At 59.0% G+C, this 21,513-nt stretch overlaps 2 protein-coding genes across 6 annotated transcripts in view; one reads left to right on the top strand and one right to left on the bottom strand.

The window, feature by feature from the left end:
• RFX1 (regulatory factor X1) overlaps nt 1–13,153 on the top strand; it is a 32,557-nt gene extending 19,404 nt beyond the window's left edge. For all 4 annotated transcript variants that reach the window (XM_057540708.1, XM_057540707.1, XM_057540706.1 and 1 more), the window contains 14 exons: nt 359–453; nt 3,682–4,048; nt 6,162–6,343; nt 7,359–7,478; nt 7,569–7,684; nt 7,896–8,014; nt 8,097–8,206; nt 8,658–8,809; nt 8,884–8,981; nt 10,408–10,557; nt 10,652–10,860; nt 11,293–11,446; nt 11,530–11,575; nt 11,725–13,153. In XM_057540708.1, coding sequence (XP_057396691.1) covers nt 359–453; nt 3,682–4,048; nt 6,162–6,343; nt 7,359–7,478; nt 7,569–7,684; nt 7,896–8,014; nt 8,097–8,206; nt 8,658–8,809; nt 8,884–8,981; nt 10,408–10,557; nt 10,652–10,860; nt 11,293–11,446; nt 11,530–11,575; nt 11,725–11,894 — 2,088 coding nt within the window. In that variant the 3' untranslated portion in view covers nt 11,895–13,153. The remainder of the gene's footprint in view (nt 1–358; nt 454–3,681; nt 4,049–6,161; nt 6,344–7,358; nt 7,479–7,568; nt 7,685–7,895; nt 8,015–8,096; nt 8,207–8,657; nt 8,810–8,883; nt 8,982–10,407; nt 10,558–10,651; nt 10,861–11,292; nt 11,447–11,529; nt 11,576–11,724) is intronic.
• Nucleotides 13,154–13,254: 101 nt separating this feature from the next.
• DCAF15 (DDB1 and CUL4 associated factor 15) lies at nt 13,255–21,185 on the bottom strand. Of its 2 annotated transcripts, XM_057540710.1 has the most exons (13): nt 21,026–21,185; nt 19,345–19,442; nt 19,120–19,255; nt 18,375–18,481; nt 18,156–18,295; nt 17,900–18,070; nt 15,317–15,751; nt 15,120–15,211; nt 14,889–15,017; nt 14,711–14,796; nt 14,373–14,477; nt 14,180–14,295; nt 13,255–13,788 (listed from the first exon to the last, which is right to left on the bottom strand). In XM_057540710.1, exons 1-13 carry the CDS (start codon nt 21,155–21,157, stop codon nt 13,733–13,735), a joined length of 1,803 nt encoding a protein of 600 aa, XP_057396693.1. In that variant the 5' UTR covers nt 21,158–21,185; the 3' UTR covers nt 13,255–13,732. The 2 variants fall into 2 exon arrangements, with proteins under 2 accessions (XP_057396693.1, XP_057396694.1); XM_057540711.1 differs by lacking the exon at nt 14,373–14,477.
• Between the last annotated feature and the right edge of the window lie 328 nt (nt 21,186–21,513).

Raw genomic sequence — 21,513 nt, 5'->3', positions numbered from 1 at the left:
TCCCTGATGCAGGCTCCAACCCTGAAGCCATGTCTGTAGTTCCAGGCTCCGGCTTCAGTGACAGCCTTGTACCAGGACTTGGCTCTGCCCCTGGGTTTCAACTTTCACACCCACGGTAGGACCCCGTCTGGGGTCCCCTCTACGCACCTCAGGCCCTACCTTTACTGTCCCCAGCCCAAGCAGAGAGTCCTGGCTTCTCCTGCCACAGCTGTGCCTGATTCCCAGCCCTGGCCCCGTCCAGGGTATTCAGAGAGTCCAGAAGTGCAGCCTTCCAGCTGGGGAGCTGCCAGACTTTTAGGAGCAGAGGCGAGGAGCTGGGCCACCCCTGACCCTCTGTGTACCCTTCCTCCTGTGCCAGGTGCAGCAGCTCCAGCAGGTGCCAGTCCCACATGTGTACTCCAGCCAAGTGCAGTATGTGGAGGGCAGTGATGCCAGCTACACGGCCAGCGCCATGTGAGTGGGGAGGGGACTGGGGGAAGGGACAGGAGGAGGGGCATGGGTCTGCTCAGGACCCCCCGGGGCTTGAGGCCCCAGCCCCCAGCGGACCAGCCAGCCTTCAAGGCCTCAAGTGGCGGTAAAGCAGAGGGGACCCTGGCAAGTTGGGAAAGGCATCCCAGCAAAGCATAAGACCTTTGGAATCAGGTTGGTCTGGTTCTATGCAAACAAACCAGAAAACAAAAATGGAAAAAAAATTTTTTTAAATTTTACAAGATAAAATTTTCTAAGGAATAGGGAATGTTAAACTGTGAAAAAAAAGTTTCCTTCACTCCTGACCCCCAACCCTGCCCCCGAGGGGATGCTGTGGCCCATTTCTTTGTTTCCTCCCAGAGATACTCTGAGAATAGAAATTACCCCCTTTCTTTACTCAGAAATAGAGGCAGCGTGTTCTGTCCCCTATCTCTTCCCCTGCCATGTAGCTTGAATCTCTTTGACCACGTGGGTCCCAGTCACCCTCTTTAACCGCTGTGTGATACTCCAGCATACAGCCGCAGCATGAATGACATAGCCAATCCCCACCCAGCCAACACGGAGGTGACTTCCACTCACTGGTGCTGCGCACAGCTCAGCGTCAGCATGTGCCACATCAGGCAGCTGTCAGCCCCAGGCCTGCCTTAACCCCGGCTCTGGCTCCTTGCTGGGGATGCTCCGTACATATTACCATGGAGAAGGATCTCCCCTTCTCCATGGGAACAGTTCCAGGGCTTATAGTCTCTCTAGCTGTTGTTTCAGTTTTTGGAAGCTTCATTTGGCTTTTTTTGTATTTGCCTGATTTTTTTCTTACATCCCTGCCACCTGTTCTTGTGGGCATGACACCGGGGGTGGATTAGCTCATGGAATGACTTGGTCTCTGGGTCCTGATGCTGTGGCTGACCCCAAAGGGTGTGACCCTGGCACCTGAGTCGTGCTCTACAGCATCCAGCTGCCTCATAGTTCTGTTGATTTATTTCCAGTGCTGCCAGTTTCTCTTATCTGTGCAGTTGATCAGAGCTGGCAGGGACCGCAGAGGACATTCCAAAGAGGAGCCAGGCTCCCGAGGGCCCCCAGGGGCTCTTCTGCCTCTCCTGGTCTGTCTTTTGCTTCCTTTTTTTTTAACAAAATTATTTATTTATTTATTTTTTGGCTGCATTGGGTCTTCGTTGCTGCACGCGGGCTTTCTAGTTGCGGTGAGCAGGGGCTATTCCTCGTTGTGGTGCACGGGCTTACTGCGGTGGCTTCTCTTGTTGCGGAGCATGGGCTCTAGGCACACGGGCTTCAGTAGTTGTGGCATGCAGGCTCAGTAGTTGTGGCTCGCGGGCTCTAGAGCGCAGGCTCAGTAGCTGTGGCGCAAGGGCTTAGTTGCTCCGTGGCATGTGGGATCTTCCCGGACCAGGGCTCGAACCCATGTCCCCTGCATTGGCAGGCGTATTCTTAACTACTGTGCCACCAGGGAAGTCCTGGTCTGTCTTTTGCTTCTGGTTCAATTCTTCCTTCTGTGATTATGTGTTTGATCACACGGAGTCCATTGTTGCCATCAGATTCTTCTGCTATGTGAAGTTTTTGAGGACACTGTATCTTGTCTCTCCCTCATAGTGGGTCATTACCATGTTCCCAGCCCTTTGCTGGTCCAGGTCCCCACGCTGACCAAAGCCACAGCCCTTGGGCCTCCGTCCCTGGCCCTGTCCAGCTTGTGTCCAGAGATACACACATTCATTTATTCAGTCATTCAGCAAACAGTTACCAAAGCAATGTTTTCTGGGAGCATGTGTTGCGTGTAGGGTGCTGGGCTGGTTTTGGTTTCTGCCGAGGGGGGCCTGGGCACTTACCAGTCCCTGCTCAGGTCATGCACTCTTGGTGTCACTTGTGCAGTAGATGTGGACTGATGCGAACCAGGGCACAGTGATCAAGAGCTGCATCCTGGTGTCTGATGGGCAATGCTGCGCACGTCAAGTGATCACATCCCGCACCCCAGTCCCTCTCCTTGCTGCCCCCAGAGGCCCCCACGACTCCCTCCGCTGCATCCTTCAGCACCTTCTGAGCCAGGCCACTCCTGACGGGCCTCCCTTCCTTTCTGGATTCTAAAATTTAACTTATGTTTTTAAATCACTAATGCATTGAGAGGGCTCAAAAATCAAAACTGTGTCCAGCCACGTTTGGTGAAGTGCCTGCCCCCATACACGGGCCCTCCACCCTCACAGACGGCAGATATAGATACGAAATGCCATGTAATCTCCCCCTTCTTCCCACTCTCTGCACCCTTCCCTGCCTCTTTTGTTCACCTAACCGAATGTTCTGGAGCTTGTTCTTTGGCAAGACCCCAAGACCTTCTTCCTCCTCTCTCACCCCTGTGTAGGATTCCATCACCTTTTAACTTGACATCCCACTAAAGATGGACCCTCCCCCCCCCCAGTCATTTTTACTCTCTTGCTACGATTTGCAGCCTTGAGCTCATGTGACCTGATGCAGATCCTGGGATAGCTGGAGAACTCTCCGGCGTGGGGTGGGTTTCTGGGTCAAAGGGAAACACATCTGTACCTCGATAGTCATTGTTGACCAGCCCCTCAGGGTGACGGCTGCTGGATTTAGAAGTAGAGCCCCCGCTTCTCCAGCACCTTCTTCCTGCCTCATGTACCTTGGTGCGTACCAGCTTCCGAAGTTCCCTCAATTTACCTTTGCACTTGGCTTCTCCTCTGGCTCTCTCGCTAAGGCATTAACTCCCCTGGGGGGGACCTTTTCTCTCTCATCCACTGTTGGGTCCAGCGTACCTAGAACAGTGCCCAGCATACAGCAGGCACTCAATAGTTCTTTTTTTTTTTTTTTTTCCGGCTGCATTGTGTGGTTTGTGGTATTTTAGTTCCCTGACCAGAGATTGAACCCAGGCCCCTGGCAGTGAGAGCGTGAGTCCTAACCGCTGGACCACCAGGGAATTCCCTCAGTAGTTCTTTTTATGATTGACTGAAGTGTGTAGCCTATTGCAAGTTACTTAGCTCTTCCAGTTCCACTTCCTCCCATCTGAAGTAGGGACTCCCAAGTCAGGGGGCCGCTTTGAGGATTAAGTGAAAATTTGCCCATCCTGCACCTGGGGTGATGCCCGGGGCTGTTGCTTCCCGCTCTCCTTCTCCCCCTGCTGCAGGCCCCCCTCAGTCATGCCCCTGTGCCACCCAGCTCTTGTCCCCTGACTGCCTCCCTCTACTTCTTTCGCAGCCGCTCCAGCACCTACCCCTACCCCGAGACGCCACTGTACACGCAGACGGCGGGCACCAGCTACTACGAGGCCGCGGGCACGGCTGCCCAGGTCAGCGCACCTGCCACCTCCCAGGCGGTGGCCAGCAGTGGCTCTGTGCCCATGTACGTGTCCGGCAGCCAGGTCGTCGCCAGCTCCACCAGCAGTGGGAGTGGGGCCAGCAACAGCAGCGGCGGCGGCAGTGGCGGCGGGGGAGGCGGTGGCGGGGGCGGTGGCAGTGGCAGCAGCAGTGGCAGCGGAGCGGGCACCTACGTGATCCAAGGCGGCTACATGCTGGGCAGTGCCAGCCAGTCCTACTCCCACACCACCCGTGCCTCACCAGCCACTGTAAGTGCCAACCCAGGCCCCAGGGGAGGGGGGCTGGGAGGGGGACCCTGGGTGGAAGCGGTGGGTGGTGGATGGTGGTTGCTGGCCACCGTCAGCAGGAGCCTGGGTAGCCTGCTGTCAGGGTGCTCAGGTGAAGATGGCCTGGGATTGAATCCTCCCTGTGTGGCCTCAGACAAGTTACTCAGCCTCTCTGGGCCTCAGCTAATATGCATGACGCTCTTGGAGCTATTACCCAAGAAGTGTCATCTACTCTGATAGTAACCGGTGATGGCGGATAGATAGCAAGGGGAGGGAGATGCAGGCGCCACCATGCAAGGAGCTGCCCCGAGCAAGGTTCTGTGTCCACTCCGAGGGCAGCGAGATAACCTTCCTCTGCCAGTGGGGCTCTGTGGAGCAGCCCTAGATCCTAATCCTTACTGGGCCCCTCACCAGCTCTGTGACTGTAGGTGGGTTGTCCTGGGGTGGTCCCCGTCCTCTTGGAGCTTGGTGTCTGGAGCGATGGCTCCCCCTCGTTTTGTTTTTGTTTTTGTTTTTTTTTTAATTCATTCATTTATTTTTGGCTGCGTTGGGTCTTCATTGCTGTGCATGGGCTGTCTCTAGGTGCAGTGAGTGGGGGCTACTCTTCGTTGCGGTGCGCGGGCTTCTCATTGCGGTGGCTTCTCTCATTGCGGAGCATGGGCTCTAGGCGGGCGGGCTTCAGTAGTTGTGGCACATGGGCTTAGCTGCTCCACGGCATGTGGGATCTTCCCGGACCAGGGATAGAACCCATGTCGCCTCCACTGGCAGGCAGATTCTTAACCACTGCACCACCAGGGAAGTCCCTTCCCCTCATTTTTTTTTTTAAATTAATTAATTTATTTATATATTTTTTGGCTGTGTTGGGTCTTCGTTTCTGTGCGAGGGCTTTCTCTAGTTGCGGCAAGCGGGGGCCACTCTTCATCGCGGTGCGCAGGCCTGTCACTGTCGCGGCCTCTCTTGTTGCGGAGCACAGGCTCCGGACGCGCAGGCTCAGTAGTTGTGGCTCACGGGCCTAGTCGCTCCGCGGCATGTGGGATCTTCCCAGACCAGGGCTCGAACCCATGTCCCCTGCATTGGCAGGCAGATTCTCAACCACTGCGCCACCAGGGAAGCCCCCCTTCCCCTCATTTTTAACTGTCGCCCTCTCCCATGGCGACCCATTGTGGACCCCATAACCAAGACAGAAGGTTTCTCAGAAGACAGGACCTCCCTCACGCACCCATGCAGCCTGGCTTCTAAGTGTAATATTTTAATGCTGGTCATAACCCACATAACTGATTTCACGACTCCCTAATGGGTCCTGAAAACATGCTTCGCTAGACCAGTGACGTCCGATAGAACATCCTCCAGTGATAAATATTTTCTCTCTGTGCTGCTTAGTGCAGAGGCCTCTGGCCACATGAGGCTATTGAGCACTTGAAATGTGAGTTTCAAGGTCCCAGGAACTGAGTTGTTTTTTTAAAAAACTATTTTGAAAGAATTATAGTCACAGAAGCTGCAAAATAGTACAGAGATCCCTGTGGACCCTTCACCCAGGTACCCCACTAATTACATTTTATGTAACTGTAGTACAGGATCTAGCTAGGACACTGACATTGGTACAATGTGAGGGTGTCTACTTCTGTGTCTTTTTATCACATGGGTAGGTTTGGGAAACCACTATCACAATCAAAATGCAGAACTGTTCCGTCACCACAAACCCCTCCTGCTAACCCTTTTTAGTCACCCTTGCCCTCCTCCCTCCCAACATCGCTAACCCCCGGCAATCACGAATCTGTTCCCCATTTCTCTAATGTTGTCATTCCGAGGATGTTCTATGAATGGACTCATACTTTACATGACCTTTTGACATTGGCTTTTTCCATTCAGTGTAAATTAATTTAACAGCCCTATGTGGCTGGTGGTGACTGATTTGGACAGTGCAGTTCTAGAGAGTTCCACTGGATTTAGTTCCCATGGGAGATTGTGATATGACACCCTCTCCAGTGTGGTTGTCAGGATCACAATCAGAAATAAATATAGAGAGCACTTAGCAACGAGCACTTAAGAAATGGAAGCAATTCTTAGCATTCTTCCACCCCTCCTCGGGCCCCAGGTCCAGTGGCTCCTGGACAACTATGAGACAGCCGAGGGCGTGAGCCTGCCTCGGAGCACCCTCTACTGCCACTACCTGCTGCACTGCCAGGAGCAGAAGCTGGAGCCCGTCAACGCCGCCTCCTTCGGCAAGCTCATCCGCTCTGTCTTCATGGGCCTGCGCACCCGACGTCTCGGCACCAGGTGGGACCACCTGCCCCTGACAGTCCCTAGCAGCCACAAGGCCCAACCTCACCCTAAGTTATCGAGGTCCTCAGCTCCCCTTGTCCCCTCACTCACTCCACTCCAGCCCCACTGACCTCTTCACAGCTCCTCTGACACTTGCATGCTCCTACCTCAGGGCCTTTGCACTGCTGTGCCTTCTGCCTCACGTACCTTTCCCCATCTCCTGACTCAAACGTCCCCTGACCCCCTTAACTAAAACTTCAGCCTTCCCTCACCTCCTTGACATCCACCCCCCTTACTTTATCCTCCTTAGCACTGAGCACCATCCAACATGCCTTTTATGTTACTTCTTTCTGATCTGTCTTCCAATGCTGAAATGCACGTCCCTTGAGAGTGCAGGGGCTACACACAGTCAGTGCTTAATCAGGGCCTATGAGTCAGTGAATCCATGTAGGAAGGAGCAAGGAGCCCTCCCATGAACCCGCTCTTCCCTGCCTCTCCTTTGCGATCCCCCACACCTCTCCAGGCTGAGCCCCGCTCTTCTGTTGGTTCCAGCTCCCAGCTTAGGCCTTAGACATCACCTCATTCGTGCATTCATGCATGTGTACGTGCAGAACCTTGGGCAAAGTACTGCATGTCTCTGTGCCTCAGTTTCCTCAGCTGTCAATCTAGGATGCTAGGAGTACCCTTCACAGGGTAGGGATGAGGAACACGTGGATTCAAATATGCTAAGTGCTCAGAACAGTGCCTGGCAAATTGTTATGACTAGCAGGCAGCAAATACCTGCTAAGTGCCTGCCGCTGACTCTGGCCCTGTCTTCACAGAGCTCAGTCTTCAGTTGGGGGCCTCTCCTGGCACCCATAGTCCCTGTGGCTTCCCCAGCCCAGCACCCCCAGCTCTGTGGAGATATGGGTCTCACCCCCTGGGCTCTGTTCGGCCCCCTAGCAGAGAGGAGGCAGATGTGATGTGAAGCTCCTGGTGGACGATCGGTGACCACCCCCAGCCCAGCCCTCATCCTCTGCCTCCCTCCCAGGGGCAACTCCAAGTACCACTACTATGGCCTGCGCATCAAGGCCAGCTCACCCCTGCTGCGGCTGATGGAGGACCAGCAGCACATGGCCATGCGGGGCCAGCCCTTCTCGCAAAAACAGAGGTAGGAGGGCAGGGCTGGCCCGGTGCTGGCGGGCAGGGGAAGGCACGGCAGCCCGTCCCCACTCCAGTCCCCTGCCTGTCCCTTCTCCAGGCTCAAACCCATCCAGAAGATGGAGGGCATGACCAACGGCGTGGCCGTGGGGCCGCAGCAGGCCACTGGGCTGTCGGACATCAGCGCCCAGGTCCAGCAGTACCAGCAGTTTCTGGGTGAGGGCTCCCTGGACTCTGGGGTGGGCCCAGGGAAGGGTATGTGGCCCCCGGAGAGTGTGCAGATGGTTCACTTGCCCTCCCGGAACCTCTTCGCCCCCACTGCACATGGGGGAACTTCTGCTTGGTAGCAAAGTGGTGCCAACTTAATAGGATCCCAGGGCAGGCAGCTGGGGGATGAAGGGGCTCACGGTGTCTCCTCTGCCCCCAGATGCCTCGAGGAGCCTCCCTGACTTCTCAGAGCTCGACCTCCAGGGCAAAGTGCTGCCCGAAGGCATCGGGCCTGGGGACATCAAGGCCTTCCAGGTCCTGTACCGGGAACACTGTGAGGTAGGGCATCTGGGCAGTGGGCAGGGGCGAGGGAGGGCCACGCTGCCGCTCAGCCCCCTTGAGCATCCAGCCTCCCCAACAGGCCATCGTCGATGTCATGGTGAACCTGCAGTTCACCCTGGTGGAGACGCTGTGGAAAACCTTCTGGAGGTACAACCTGAGCCAGCCCAGCGAGGCACCGCCGCTGGCTGTGTGAGTGCCTTTGGGGGAGGGGGGAGGGAGGGAGGAGGTTGGGTACCATGTGAGTCAGCCCCCAAGGCTGGGGTGGCCAGACCTCAGACTTCATGCAGGAGTGGGGGCTCCTCGCTACTCCTGCAGTTTGTGGGGTGCACACGGCCTTCAGAGCCCGCCTCCAGAGTGTGCATTGGTACCGGTCTGATGCTCGGTGTTTGGGATGGCGTGCCCCACCAAGCCATTTCCTCCCTGCGGTGGGTAGATGCCTGTGCCCCAATGTGCAGGGTGTTAAGATCCCTGTCTGACCCTGGGGGCAGTGGGGTCTGTGTCAGCCTGACCCCAGGGGTCTTCCAGAGACAGAGAGTACCTGCCTGACCCCAGGGTGGGGTGAGGGTGCTGTGCCCTTCTGACCCTGGGTACAGGACCGTGGAATGTCCTCGTGACCCCCAGGTGGGGTGGGTGCCCACAGGCATGATGAGGCCGAGAAGCGGCTGCCCAAGGCCAGCCTGGTGCTCCTCTCCAAGTTCGAGCCCGTGCTCCAGTGGACCAAGCACTGTGACAACGTGCTGTACCAGGGCCTGGTGGAGATCCTCATCCCCGATGTGCTGCGGCCCATCCCCAGTAAGTGCACGGCCGCCCGGTCCCCTCACCCCACCCCACCCCTGAGTCCTGACCAGCCCCCCTACCGCCCACAGGTGCCTTGACCCAAGCGATCCGGAACTTTGCCAAGAGCCTGGAGAGCTGGCTCACCCACGCCATGGTGAACATACCCGAGGAGATGCTGCGGGTGAAGGTGAGGGCGTGAGGGGGTCTGAGGGGCCAGCTTGGCCCACAGCCCGGGGCCTCCCTCCTGGCTGGGGGCGGCTGGGGGCCTCGGTCTCCTCTGCCTAACAGAGGCGGTAAGATTTGTCCCCGTTTCTGTCCCCTCAGAGTGAGCTTTGGCCGTTGTCTTTACAAACCAGCTTCCTCAGGAGCCCACTTCTGAAACACAACCTGTGTGTGGTGTTTTTGTATGCAACACAGCATCTTAAAAAAATAAAAACCAAATGCACACTTGAAGTAGTTCTCTTCAGAGAGCTTCAACAGAAGGTGCTTTAGGTGTTCAGAAAGAGACAAAATCTTAAAAAAAACAACAAAAAAACCAAAAACAAAAACGTCTATAAGGAAACAGAATAGCCCTCTTCATCAGTGCTGCACATTCACTAACTACCAAGATGTGAGGAATTAGATGGGGTGTGCTTGCTCTTGAGCAAAAAAAAAAGTTTGTTTTCAAAGTCCTCAAAATGCCAACAGGACAGCTAAACAGAAAGGGATGTCTGAAGAATGACCCCTGGGTACGCTGGACACAGGGCTGGGGTTGGGGGCCTGTGGAGAGAGTAGAAGCTGGATCCCAGGGGAGCCCTTCAGAACGGGCAAGACTTATGTATTCATTCATTTATTCCACACGCATTTATTGAGCACCTGCTGTGTGCTCGGCATGGTTCTGAGTGCTGGGAGCACAGCAATGACCAAGATGCACAAAACTCCGGCCCTCCCGGAGCTGACGTTCAAGGGAATAATACAAACAAAATGAAACCAAAGGTTATGGAAGCAGTGCCCTTTCTGGGCAGTGCCCTCCGAGATTTACTTGTGTCCTTTGATGAAAAATAATAATGCTGTTCAGATATAATACACTGAGTTTTTTGGAGGCATTCTTTGGGTGGGTGGTTGCCCAAAGTTTGAAAGCCCTGACCCTTTGATCTCCCAAAGAAAGCAACAAGGTACATTCCTCCCTTTTTTTTTTTTTTTAATTATTATTTAGCTCCTAACTCTTTTTTTTTTTTAATTAATTAATTTATTTATTTATTTATGGCTGTGTTGGGTCTTCATTTATGTGCGAGGGCTTTCTCTAGTTGCAGCAAGCGGGGGCCACTCTTCATCGCGGTGCGCGGGCCTCTCACTATCGCGGCCTCTCGTTGAGGAGCACAGGCTCCAGACGCGCAGGCTCAGTAATTGTGGCTCACGGGCCCAGTTGCTCCGCGGCACGTGGGATCCTCCCAGACCAGGGCTCGAACCCGTGTTCCCTGCATTGGCAGGCAGACTCTCAACCACTGTGCCACCAGAGAAGCCCCATTCCTCCCTTTTAGGAGAAAGAAACAGGCTCAGAGAGGTCGCATTGGGTGGGGCAGGGGACTGTGCGGGGTGGGTTCCGCGGAAGCCACAAGCCCTGGGCCCCACAGGTGGCAGCAGCCGGTGCCTTCGCGCAGACCCTGCGGCGCTACACGTCGCTCAACCACCTGGCGCAGGCGGCGCGCGCTGTGCTGCAGAACACCGCGCAGATCAACCAGATGCTGAGCGATCTCAACCGCGTGGACTTCGCCAACGTGCAGGTGAGCGTGGACGGGGCAGGCGAGCGCGGGGCGGCCCGGCGGCTCCGGCCCGGGGCGGCGGCTGAGCCCCGGGCACCCGCCCACTGTGTCCCAGGAGCAGGCCTCGTGGGTATGCCGCTGCGAGGACCGCGTGGTGCAGCGGCTGGAGCAGGACTTCAAAGTGACTCTGCAGCAGCAGAACTCACTGGAGCAGTGGGCGGCCTGGCTGGACGGCGTCGTGAGCCAAGTGCTTAAGCCCTACCAGGGCAGCGCCGGCTTTCCCAAGGCCGCTAAGCTCTTCCTCCTCAAGTGGTCCTTCTACAGGTGCTCGCTGGCTGGGCGGGATGCGGGCGGGGAAGGGGCTGGGCGGGAGGACGTCCCTCCCACCAGGGCCGGACCCAGAGAAGGCTCCTTTGCTTTGGGATCAGGCCAAAATGGGACCAATGAAGGCCCCGCCTCTTCGAGGAGGGTGGGGCTGGATGAGGGCCCCAGCCCCACCCTCTCTGGCTGGACCAGAGAAAGCCCCACCCCCTGGGGGACTCGGGTGCTTTTTAGGAAGTCGAGGGTCCTGCTGGTGGTGGGCGGGGCTAGGGCCCTCCTCCCTCTCTGAGGGACGCCTTCCCTCTCTGACCGGGAAGCCTGTGCGGGGCCGGGCGGTGGTAGCTGGGCTTGCTCAGGCCTGGGGTCCTTACGGCAGGGAAGAGGGGCGCGGGGCGGGTCCCGGCCTGAGGATTTCCTCTCTGTCGCCTCCCCCAGCTCCATGGTGATCCGGGACCTGACTCTGCGCAGCGCCGCCAGCTTCGGCTCCTTCCATCTCATACGGCTGCTCTACGATGAGTACATGTACTACCTGATCGAGCATCGCGTGGCCCAGGCCAAGGGCGAGACCCCCATTGCCGTCATGGGCGAGGTGCGCACGGCGGGTCCGCTGAGGGCACGGGCGGGGTGCCCGTAGGCAGGACCCTCATTCCTTCTCCTCTCCCCTCCTTCCAGTTCGCCAACCTGGCCACCTCGCTGAACCCCCTGGACCCGGACAAAGGTAGGTAAAGCGTGCCCCTACCCAGGGCCAGAGTCCAGGGGGCGGCGTACAGCGAGGCTGGGGTGGAGGAGGCGGCGGCTGGGGCGCCATGTGGCGGCCTGGTGGCGCCGCCGCCCCGCGCTGAGCCAGGCCTGGTCCGTGTACCCCAGACGAGGAGGAGGAAGAGGAGGAGGAAAGCGAGGACGAGCTGCCGCAGGACATCTCGCTCGCTGCCGGTGGCGAGTCGCCCGCGCTGGGCCCCGAGGCTCTGGAGCCACCGGCCAAGCTGGCGCGGACAGACGCACGCGGCCTCTTCGTGCAGGCGCTGCCCTCCAGCTAAGCCCGTGGCCTCCCCCATCCCCCCACACCACCCCCCGCCCCGCCCCGCCCGCCCTACCCTGCTGCCCCTCCTCGCCAGGGTCCCTCACAGCTTCTGTGGCTTCGCTGTCACCGCTCCAGCCTCGGCCGGGGCCGGGAGGGGGCCTCCGAGACAGGGAAGGTAAGGGGGTCCCTGCCCCGGATGGGGCGGACACAATCACAGGGCCGGGCGGAGCCGCAGCTGCAAACTCTGACACAAAAGACGTGCCTTAAGGAACCCGCCGACGTGCCCAGGTGCCCCCTGGGGCAGCCAGCTTGGCCCCTTGGCCCCAAAGGCTGCAGCATCTCCCTCCCCCAGCCCCACCCCCACCCCCCCAGGGGGCAGGCAGGCAGGCCCCCTCCCTCGCGGAACTGTTAACTTATTCAGCTCGCTGGCTTTGCACAGCCTGTCCTAGGCCCAGCCCTGAGCCCCGGGTGGGCGCAGGTGGGCATCACCTGGGGACCCGCCACTGTCAGCAGCAGCCCCGGGATCCCTCCCCCCAGCAACCCCACCGCTTCCCACTCCTTGGTATAAGTGCAATTAAAGCTGTGGGTGTCGCATCTCCAGAGCTGGGCCCTCCCTTGCCCCGCAGCCCTAGAGGGGGGCACTGCCCGGCCTGGATAGGGGGAGGGCAGAAGGGGCACCACCTCCAGCTTCCAAAGAGCAGCAGGCTGGACCGGGCGCCAAGCCCGGAGGGACCTGCTGCAGGCAGCGGGCCCGGAAGTGCCCATGCCTGCCCCAGCCAGGGCTGGGTGCTCCGCTCGCTCAGATCCTGGGCCCTCCTCGCCGCTGGTTTGTAATGGAATCTCTATGCTCCTACTCTCCCTGGAGACCGTGCTTCTCCTCCATGCGTGCGATCCCCGCCCTCCACATGACTATTGTGCGATTTGTGAGCGCCGCCTGAGCGGAGTCGGTAACTTGTTGGGTTTTTTTCCAACCATCATGGCCTTATCTGTTCCGGTTTTCTCAGTGTTTCCAACCTGTGAGATAGATGTTTGTTTATGGCAAAAAGAAAAAAAGAGAAAAAAACAAACAAACCTGATCTATTGTATAAAAATCACTATTTTGTGTGCTCCGTGTGCTACAGCTTTTGGGGTGGCTTGCCGACTCCCCCTCCTTACCCCTCGGGGCCTCCCTTCTCCTGGTGGTGAAAGTGTCCACGCGTGTGGTAGTCTAGTGTGCCGAGCTGTTTTCTACCTTTTTGTAGTCTTTCTTAAAACACAATAAATTCCGCTGTGATATTTGGCTACTGCTGATTTGCCGGGCGTTGGTGGGAACGTTGGGGCTGGGGGCTCCAGCTGGGCCCCGAGCCCCTGAGTGGCAGGCAGTAAAGGGAACTCAGTGAGGTTCAGAAATAAAACATTTATTATGTGAAGAGGAACAACAGGGCCGGGAAGGGGAGGTGTGATGGCCACGAGGTTCACCACCTCAGGTCGGGGGAGAGGCTGGGGGTGGACAGGGCAGGGGTATGGGATCCATCTGGCCTCCCTGGGGTGGGGGTAGGGGGGCAACGTCCACACCTGTAGCCGAGAAAAGGGGCAAACTCGCGAGGAACGAGGGCCCATGCCCAGCTTGGGGTGAAGGCGGGCGCTCAAGGCTGGTGGGGCAGGGGGCTCCCTCCCTCTGCCCCTTTCCAACTTAAATAGGCATAAATAAGAAGCGTCCAGACTCTCAGGCCACCAGGGGCTGCCCCGCCCAGCCCCCTCCCCGCAGCCTAACACTAGTGCCCGCCATCGGCCGGCCGGCAGAGGCTGCCGGGAAGGCGGCCAGCTCCCGGGCCGCGGAGGTAGTTGGAGTCAGTGTCCAGGGCGGCCGGGCCCTCACAGCACAATCCACGTGTATCGCTCACTGTCCGCCAGAACCTTCAGTGAGCACCCTGCAGGGAAGGGTGGGGACAAAGCCTTGGAACCTTGGCCTGCCCAGGCTGTAGGAGAGGCCTCTTTCCCCGACTTGATATGGGCCCAGAAGGTTCTGGAAGGCAGGCACCCTGCGACATTATCTCTGCCTCCTGCCTGCAGCCTTTCAATAAAATGTCTGCTGAATGACTGACTGAATGACAGGCCGGGGGCCCCCAGGTGCCACACCTGACCTGGCCCCCCGGCCTTGGCCTGGGCTGCCCTCCCCTCACCCAACGCCACGGTGTCCACTAGCTCAGCCAATGTGCTCCTCCATTCAGCAACACTTAGGAATTAGTGCGTGCTCTGGGCCTGGCCTGGCCCCAGGATGAGGACCTCAGTCCCGGACTGTCGTCGGGTCACGGGGCCCACCTTTGTGCAGCGCCTCATTGGTCATCCTGTTGACGTAACGGCCGCTGCTCTCAGGCACCAGCCACTTCATGACCATGTCCACGCAGCTCTTGCGGTATGAACTCCAGACGCTGCCGCTGAGGGAGAGGGGGTGAGCAGTTCTCCTCACCCTGGCCCAACCCACCCCCAGCCCTGGCCCCCGGCCCTGCCTCACCTGGTCTGCCCTTTGACCTCAGTGAGGTCACCCACGCTGACTGTCACAAAGATGCCCGTGTTGAGGTCCCATGCCACCTTGAGGCTGGTGTGATAGGTCTTTGGTCTACAGCGGGGAGGGATGGTGAGCAGAGGAGAGAGGGAGTGGGACCACGGGGTCCCTGAGCTTGAACCCAGGCTACCCAGAGGGGCCTTTATCTTTGGAGCAGTAATGCAGTGGCCAATCCAAGTTTTGGTGGGCAGGGGGAGGCTTCTCACATCCCCCCTTCCCCACACTGAGAGGTCTTGAGCGCAGGGCCCTGCTGGGCAAGGGTGAGGGTGGGGTCCCTGCCCACTCACCGGAGCTGGCCCTCCTCGGTGGGGGACGGGAATGCCAGGAGCAGCAGGCCAATGTTAATGAGGACCTGGTTGGTTTCTGGGCAGACCTGGGGGGCGGGGTGTGGATGGTGACACATACTGAGAGTGCTGCCCAGAGCTGGGAGGCCCCGGGCCTGCCCTGCCCGACACCTGGGCCCACCTCCAGGATGACAATATCGTAGTCGCTGAAGGAACAGAACTGGTGACCCCAAGTGGCATCATGGCGGATGACCTCGTTGATGACATACTCGAAGTCCAGTGTGAGCTGCTCCACTGTCAGGTACTGACCCTGTGGACAGCGGGCAGAGGGGGAGGGGGAGGATTGCGCCAACTGCCATCCCAGCAGGTCCCCCGGGAGCTGCCCCTTGGCCTGCCCGCTGCCAGCACCAACCTGGACGGCAGTCTGCTCCCGCATGGGCCGTAGGTTGCGGCCGCGGAGATCAGTCACCACGAAGGGCAGGGAGATCTTGTCGTCCTCCAACTCTGAGGGGGCAGGATGTGGGGGTAGGGATGGTGGTGGGAGGCCTAGAGGCCCCTCCAGGCCAGCCTCCCATGCCTGGGACCCCACCAGGTGGGCTCCCCGCTCACCATCCTCTGGCTCCGTCCCCTCACCGGACCCCAACACATAATACAGCTTGGTGTAGTTGACGTATCCAGGCTCGGAGGCAGGCACCTCTGCTGCAAGGGGGCTGTCCCGGGGCACCGCCTCCCCACCTGGGGCTAGGGGCTCAGAGGGCAGGCGGCAGCGGCTGCTCGAGGGCCCCGGGCAAGGGGGTGGCCGGACTTCCTCCGAGGTCCCACCCTTGGCCTCTTTGGCCCTGCGGAAGATGTCAGCCACAAACTCCTTGGCTTTGGCGATGGCAGGCGAGTGCTCGGGGGCCCCAGAGGGCCGGGCTGGGGCCGCTTCGGGGCAGAGGGTGGGGAGGACAGGGGGCATCTCTGGGCTCTGGGGCCCAGGGGGGCTGGGAGGGGCCGGGGGGTAGGTGGTGTGGTCGTACAGGATTTGGCAGAAGCTGCTATCACCTGGAACATAAAAATAAAAGGTGATGGATGTGGGAAAGGGGTCAGTAGATGAGTACAAGTCCAGAATGCTCTTCCGATCTCCCTCATTATGCTGGGGGGTTCTTAGAAATCCATCATGAGGAGACGCCTCTAGAAGATTTACATATTCTGAGATCAGTCTGAAACACCCAAAAGGGAAAAAGGACTTTTACACACACACACACAATCATGTTCATTCAAACCTTACTCTTGAGCACCTGCTGTATGCCACACACTGAGGACACAGGAGTGAACAAGACAGACAAAAATCCCTGCCCTTGGTAAGCTGACATGTCATCATCATACCAGATAAAAGCCACTTAAGTTTGACAGTTTACTACACAGCCCTCCGTCCTTCCCAACGCGAGCCAGACCAGCACAGGCACAGACTGCCCGAATCCCAGGCCTCTATGACTCCATCTGACTGGGAGGCAGATCCCTCTCTGGGGAACGTCAGTGTGGAGAACCCAACGTGTTCACTGAGCAGCACCATGGCCAGGCCCTGGGCTCTGCCTGCCCTGCTTCATTTGGGCCCCGCTCAAGCAACCCTTGGAGAGGGGAACTGTCCTCCCAGTTCAGACTCGGGACTGAGGCTCAGAGAAACTTGTCCAAGGTCACACTGAGAGATAATACAAGTCTGCCAACGAACTCCTGTCCGCCAGAGCGGTGGCACTTCTTCCGGAGGGGAGGGGGAATGAGTGGAAAATGTTCAAGTCAAAACTCCCCCTCTGTGTGAGTGCCCTCCTAGGGTGAGATGAGTGTTAAACACTGATGACAACGCCCCTCACCTGGGCTGTGTGCGCACGGGCTGAATCCCGTCCCATGTGGTCCTTCCTAACGGGGCAGGGGGTGGCGGCCCCATCCAGGCCTGGCTTGTTGGGGGCTCACGGCTTGGCAAGAAGCAGGGCGTTGCCCATGCTGGCACAGGTGGCCAGGGCAGGGGTGGGAGGCCCCTGGACAGGCCTGAGGACAAAGCACCCTGCCCCTTGCCGGTCTGTGGGCTTAGTTATATACATAGAGTCCTCTTTTCATGTCCATTCCCCTCACACCCCCAGGGACAAACATTTTAAATGCAGTTAGTGGGCATCTTTTTTTTTTTTTTTTTTTTGGCTGCACCACGCAGCTTGCAGGATCTTAGTTCCCCGACCAGGGACTGAACCCAGGCCCTAAGTGAAAGCATGGAGTCCTAACCACTGGACTACCAGGGAATTCCCAGTGGGCATCTTTATTTGACTGCATTCTGGCAAAACTGGAACACGTTTTAAATTTAAATATAAGTGGTATCACTATCAGGTGATAGATCTTCTTGTGTTTCTTCTGCACTTGAACATGTCTTTAAGGTACACTCTCCACAGATGTGCACGCTGGGGCTCTCCCTGCTGACCCAAGGGAAGTACCCACCCTGTCCTACCTCCCCAAACCCCAGCGATGGACACCAGGCAGCCCCTGGCTCCCGCCACCAAACCTTCAGACATGTCTGGGTGCAGCGCTGCTGGGCCACAGGCACCTCTCTGGCCATAAGGCCCTGGGAGAGCAGGAGAGCCCCCAGGGCCCCACGCTGCCACCAGCCAGTGGCATTATCCAGCTTTTTAACATCTGCCACTCTGCTGGGGGACATCACCTGATTTTCACTGGCATTTCTGTGATCATCAAAGATGTAAGAAGGTCGTCTGTCCACTAACCACTCCCTGAAATTTTTAATCAACATTTCTCTTTTTGCGGAGAAGAACGCACTGCACTGTCTGTCCAGCATGGTAGCCACTGACCACATGTGACTACTTGAACTTAACATGACTAAAATTAAATTTAACAACTCAGTTCCTTGGTCACATGAGCCACGGTCAAGTGGCTACTGATACAGCAGATCTGGAACATCCCAGCCCTGTGGAAAGTTCTAGTGGACAGCGCTGGGGTGGGCAGTGGCTGGGTTCGGATCCCACATTCCCACTTCCTGGCTGTGTGACCTTGGATGAGGGACTTCACCTCTCCAGGGCCCTGGTCTCCTCATCTGTGACGCGGGGTAGTGACAGCACCGAGCTTGCAGGGCCGCTTGGCCAAGTCATTAGGTCACAGGGCCCCAAGGCTGACAGCGCACGCGCGAAGGGCCTGTCCTCAGACCTGGGGGCCTACCTGCCGAGTGGACCGAGACGGCGCAGGCCACCAGGGAGTAGCTGGTGTTGAGCAGCACCACCTGGTCCTTCTTGAGCTGGAAGGCGGGCTGGAAAGTGGGGAAGGGGTAGACCACCTGGTACTTGGTGTGCAGCATGAAGCCATGCCGCAGGCACTGCGCGCTCGGGTCACCTGCAGCGACACAGGCCACGCAGGCTCAGCTGTGGCCCCAGGGCGGGGAAGCAGGCAGCCTGCGCCCCAGGCCCCGGCCCCTCACCTGGGTGGGCGCGGCTGGCGTCCCGGCAGGCGGCGCAGCGTCCTGGCGGCGGCACAGCCACGGTGCTGATGTAGATGTCCCGGTGGTTCTCATCGCTCATCATCATCATGTTCATGAGCATGCCGTTGGCTGAGCGAGTGCTGGGGGCCAGCACAGCCTCAGAGCCTGGCCCAGGCGCCCGCCCCACCCACCCCTGCCCACCCTATCCCTAAGTCTCACTTGAAGCCGAAGACAATGACCTTGGAGGCGTCACTGGGCCACTCGCACACGGTCAGGTACAGGTCACTGTAGATCTCCTCATCCTGGAAGAGCCGTACCTGCCGGACCTGAGAGGCATGTTCGGGTCGGGGGTCCGAGCGGGCCCGGGGCCCACCCAAGGCTGCACCAGCCAGCAGTACCGGGCCAGGGAGCCCCAAACAGCCCCCACCAGCACCCCTCTGCCTTCCTGAGGACAGGCTGAGGAGACTCACAAGCGTTTCCCCTCACAAGTGGGGGACACAGGGAGGCCGGGCCCAGGATAGGACACGGCCAAGGAGAGCCCTGCCCCAGCAGAGGGGGCTCAGCCAGACACAGCGGTTCCAAGCCCAACCCACCCTGAAACCTGCTCGCCTCTCTGAGCTCATGTGTAAACTGGGGTTAATGGCACTCACCTCCTGGGGTGGGGCATTTGAGGAGTCGAGGTCAGGGCTAAATTGGGTGTGGCAGCCTGCTTGGTCCTAACAAAGCTCATGGGTCCCTCCTGGCTTGAGCCGTCAAACCATATGAAATTGCTGCCGTTTACCCATTTTCAACTCTAAAAATGCCAATTTCCTACACTTGGACCTAACACTTGGAGTCTCAACAATGGCCCCATGAGTACACTGTTTTCACTTTGCGGACATGAAACCTGAGGCTCAGAGGGGTGCCGTGACCGGTGGGAGCCGTGCTGTTGGAAGGGACAGCCCAGCGTCAGGCCTGGCCCTACCAGCTTGAGCTTGCTGTGGACGTTGAACTCCCACCAGTACAAGTGGTAGATGTAGAAAGAGAAGTCGTCGTCCCCGCTGCTGCTGGTGTAGGAGAGAACATAACGGCCACACTTGGAAAAGCCCAGGAAGATGTGTCTGTGTGGATGGGGGGAGGGGCAGAGTAACCAGGTCAGGGCCAGCCTGCCGCCCCACCCAGCCACCGCCCTGCCTGGCCCCAGCCTCACCCTGCGTAGAGAAAGTCTTCATCCACGATGTTCTTGAGAGAGACGCAGACCCTGGGTGGCAGCTTCCGGAAGAGGCGAGGAGAGAGCTGCCCACTGATCTGAGGAAAGGGCAGCCAGGGCTCTTGAGGCACCACGTGGCGGAAACAGCCTGCAGCCCCCCAGTCCCCTCACCCAAGGCCGAGCAGCACCTTTGGGGTCCAGCCCAGCCATGCAGGCCTACTCCCTGCCAACCATAACGGTCCAGGGAGGTCCAAGCTCTGGAAGGTGCAAACGGCGTGAGCCTGACTCTCCACCAGGGACCCGAGCCATCCTCCCACCTCCAGAGCCTCAGGGTTCCTCTTGCCTAAGCCCCCAGCCTTTGAGGACTAGGGCTGGCATCACCTCCCCCAGTCACCCCTGGCCCACAGTGGGCCACGGAGCTGCCTTCCTGAAGGCTGCCTCACTGCACAGTGAGCTGTGGGCATCGAGAGCCGCTAAGGAGCCTGGGATGGGGGCTTGATCAACTACACTCACCTGTTCCCGACCCACTAGCCTATACACGGGGCGCTCAGGCCCCTCGGGGGCCAGCTGAGGCAGACAGAGGGTAAACCTGACCAGTGACCTTCCAACTCCTGCCCGATTCCCCCTTCCAACAGGCTCCCTCATCCCCAAAACTTCACCAAGGACGGATTTGGGGGGCCAGGCAGGCACAAGTTGGGCACTGGGGGATCAGAGCACCTTGGACCCTGCTATCCAGTCTAATGGGGGAGATACAGCCCAGCCCTCAAGGAGATCCCAGGGTGGAACAGCCCTGTCAGCGAGGCCCAGGCTGCTGGGGAGACACGATCCCTGTCCAGGGAGCTTCCAAGCTAGGGGCGGAGCCACAGCCCAACCCAGGGAGCAGTCAAGCTGAGGGTGGAGACTGTCCCTGCCCAAGGAACTCCAGTCAAAAGGAGAAGCCACAGCCCTGCCCTCACAGAGTTCCCAGCCTAATGGAGAAGGCACGCTACTCCCGATCCATGGAGACACAGACCTGCCCCAGTTGCTGCTGACCTGACAGCAGATTGTCCGCCCTCCCAGAGCTCCCAAACTGATGGGGGAAAGATCCCAGCACACTGAGAGTTTACAGTCTCATGGGGAGACAGAGCCCTGCTCAGGTAGCTGAAGATCAGGCCTTCTCCAGGGAGCTCCCTCCCATTCAACGCGGGAGGCAGACGCAGTTACAGGAACTCCCAGCTCCCCTGTGGTCAGAGCTGGACAGAGAGGAACCCCAGGCGGAGGAATCCCAAAGCCGGTAGCAAGGGCTCTGCCAAGGGGGCGGTAAGGCTCCATAACGGAAGGGCCGTGGGAGCAGGGTTTTGAAAAATGAGTCTGACCCTGGATCGCCCCCTTCCTCCTTACTCCCCCAGCGGCCTCTAAGGCCCCCTCCATCCAAGCCCCCTTCCCGGGGCCCCGCCCCCAGCCCCTCCATCCAAGCCCCATCCCCGGGACCCCGCCCCCAACCCCCTCCATCCAAGTTCCCGCAGCAGCCCCCCCAATCCAAACCGTCTCCCCGGGGCCCCGCCCAACCCCTTTCCTCCGAGCCCCCCTCCCCCGGGGCTCCGCCCCCAACCCCTCACCCCGCGAACGCCCTCCCTCCCTCCGCCTCCCTCGTCCCTCCTCCCCACCCTTCGACGCGCTCCTCCCAGACTCCAGGCCTCACCTTGACCCGCTCCAGCTGCTTGAGGACGTGCTCCCGCCGCCGCCCCGTTGCCCGCTTCCCCCCGGCGCCGCCGGGGCCGCCGCCGCCGCTCCCGGCCCCGCTGTTCCGCTCCGATTTCGAGCTGGGCGCCATTTTCACCCCCTCCCTCCACTTCCGGAGCAACCGGCCTCTTCGCCCCACCCCTGCCGCCTCTTCATTGGCCCTTTCTCGGCACTGCCGCCCGCGGGTTGGGTGAAAGCCCGCACTCAGGGCCTTTGCCCGCTATGCCTGTCCATCACAGCCTTCTCGGCCTCTGATTGGTAGAGACGGTACAGTCCCCGCGGCCTGTCGCCGTATTCCCTCCTTCCCGCAGGGACGCCCCCGTCAGAGGCCCCATTTGCGCCCCTCGCCGAGATGACTTTGACTCAATAGGCAGAGGCGCCCATCAGTCTCCACGGCGTCACGCCCCCTTGTGGCTGGTGGGTTTCCATGGAGACCCAGGCGGTCCA

Source organism: Balaenoptera acutorostrata, chromosome 2 (assembly GCF_949987535.1).
Source record: "Balaenoptera acutorostrata chromosome 2, mBalAcu1.1, whole genome shotgun sequence".
Classification (NCBI taxonomy): domain Eukaryota; kingdom Metazoa; phylum Chordata; class Mammalia; order Artiodactyla; family Balaenopteridae; genus Balaenoptera; species Balaenoptera acutorostrata.
Note: the sequence above shows the minus strand (reverse complement) of the source record. Positions and strands in the feature narration are given on the sequence as shown.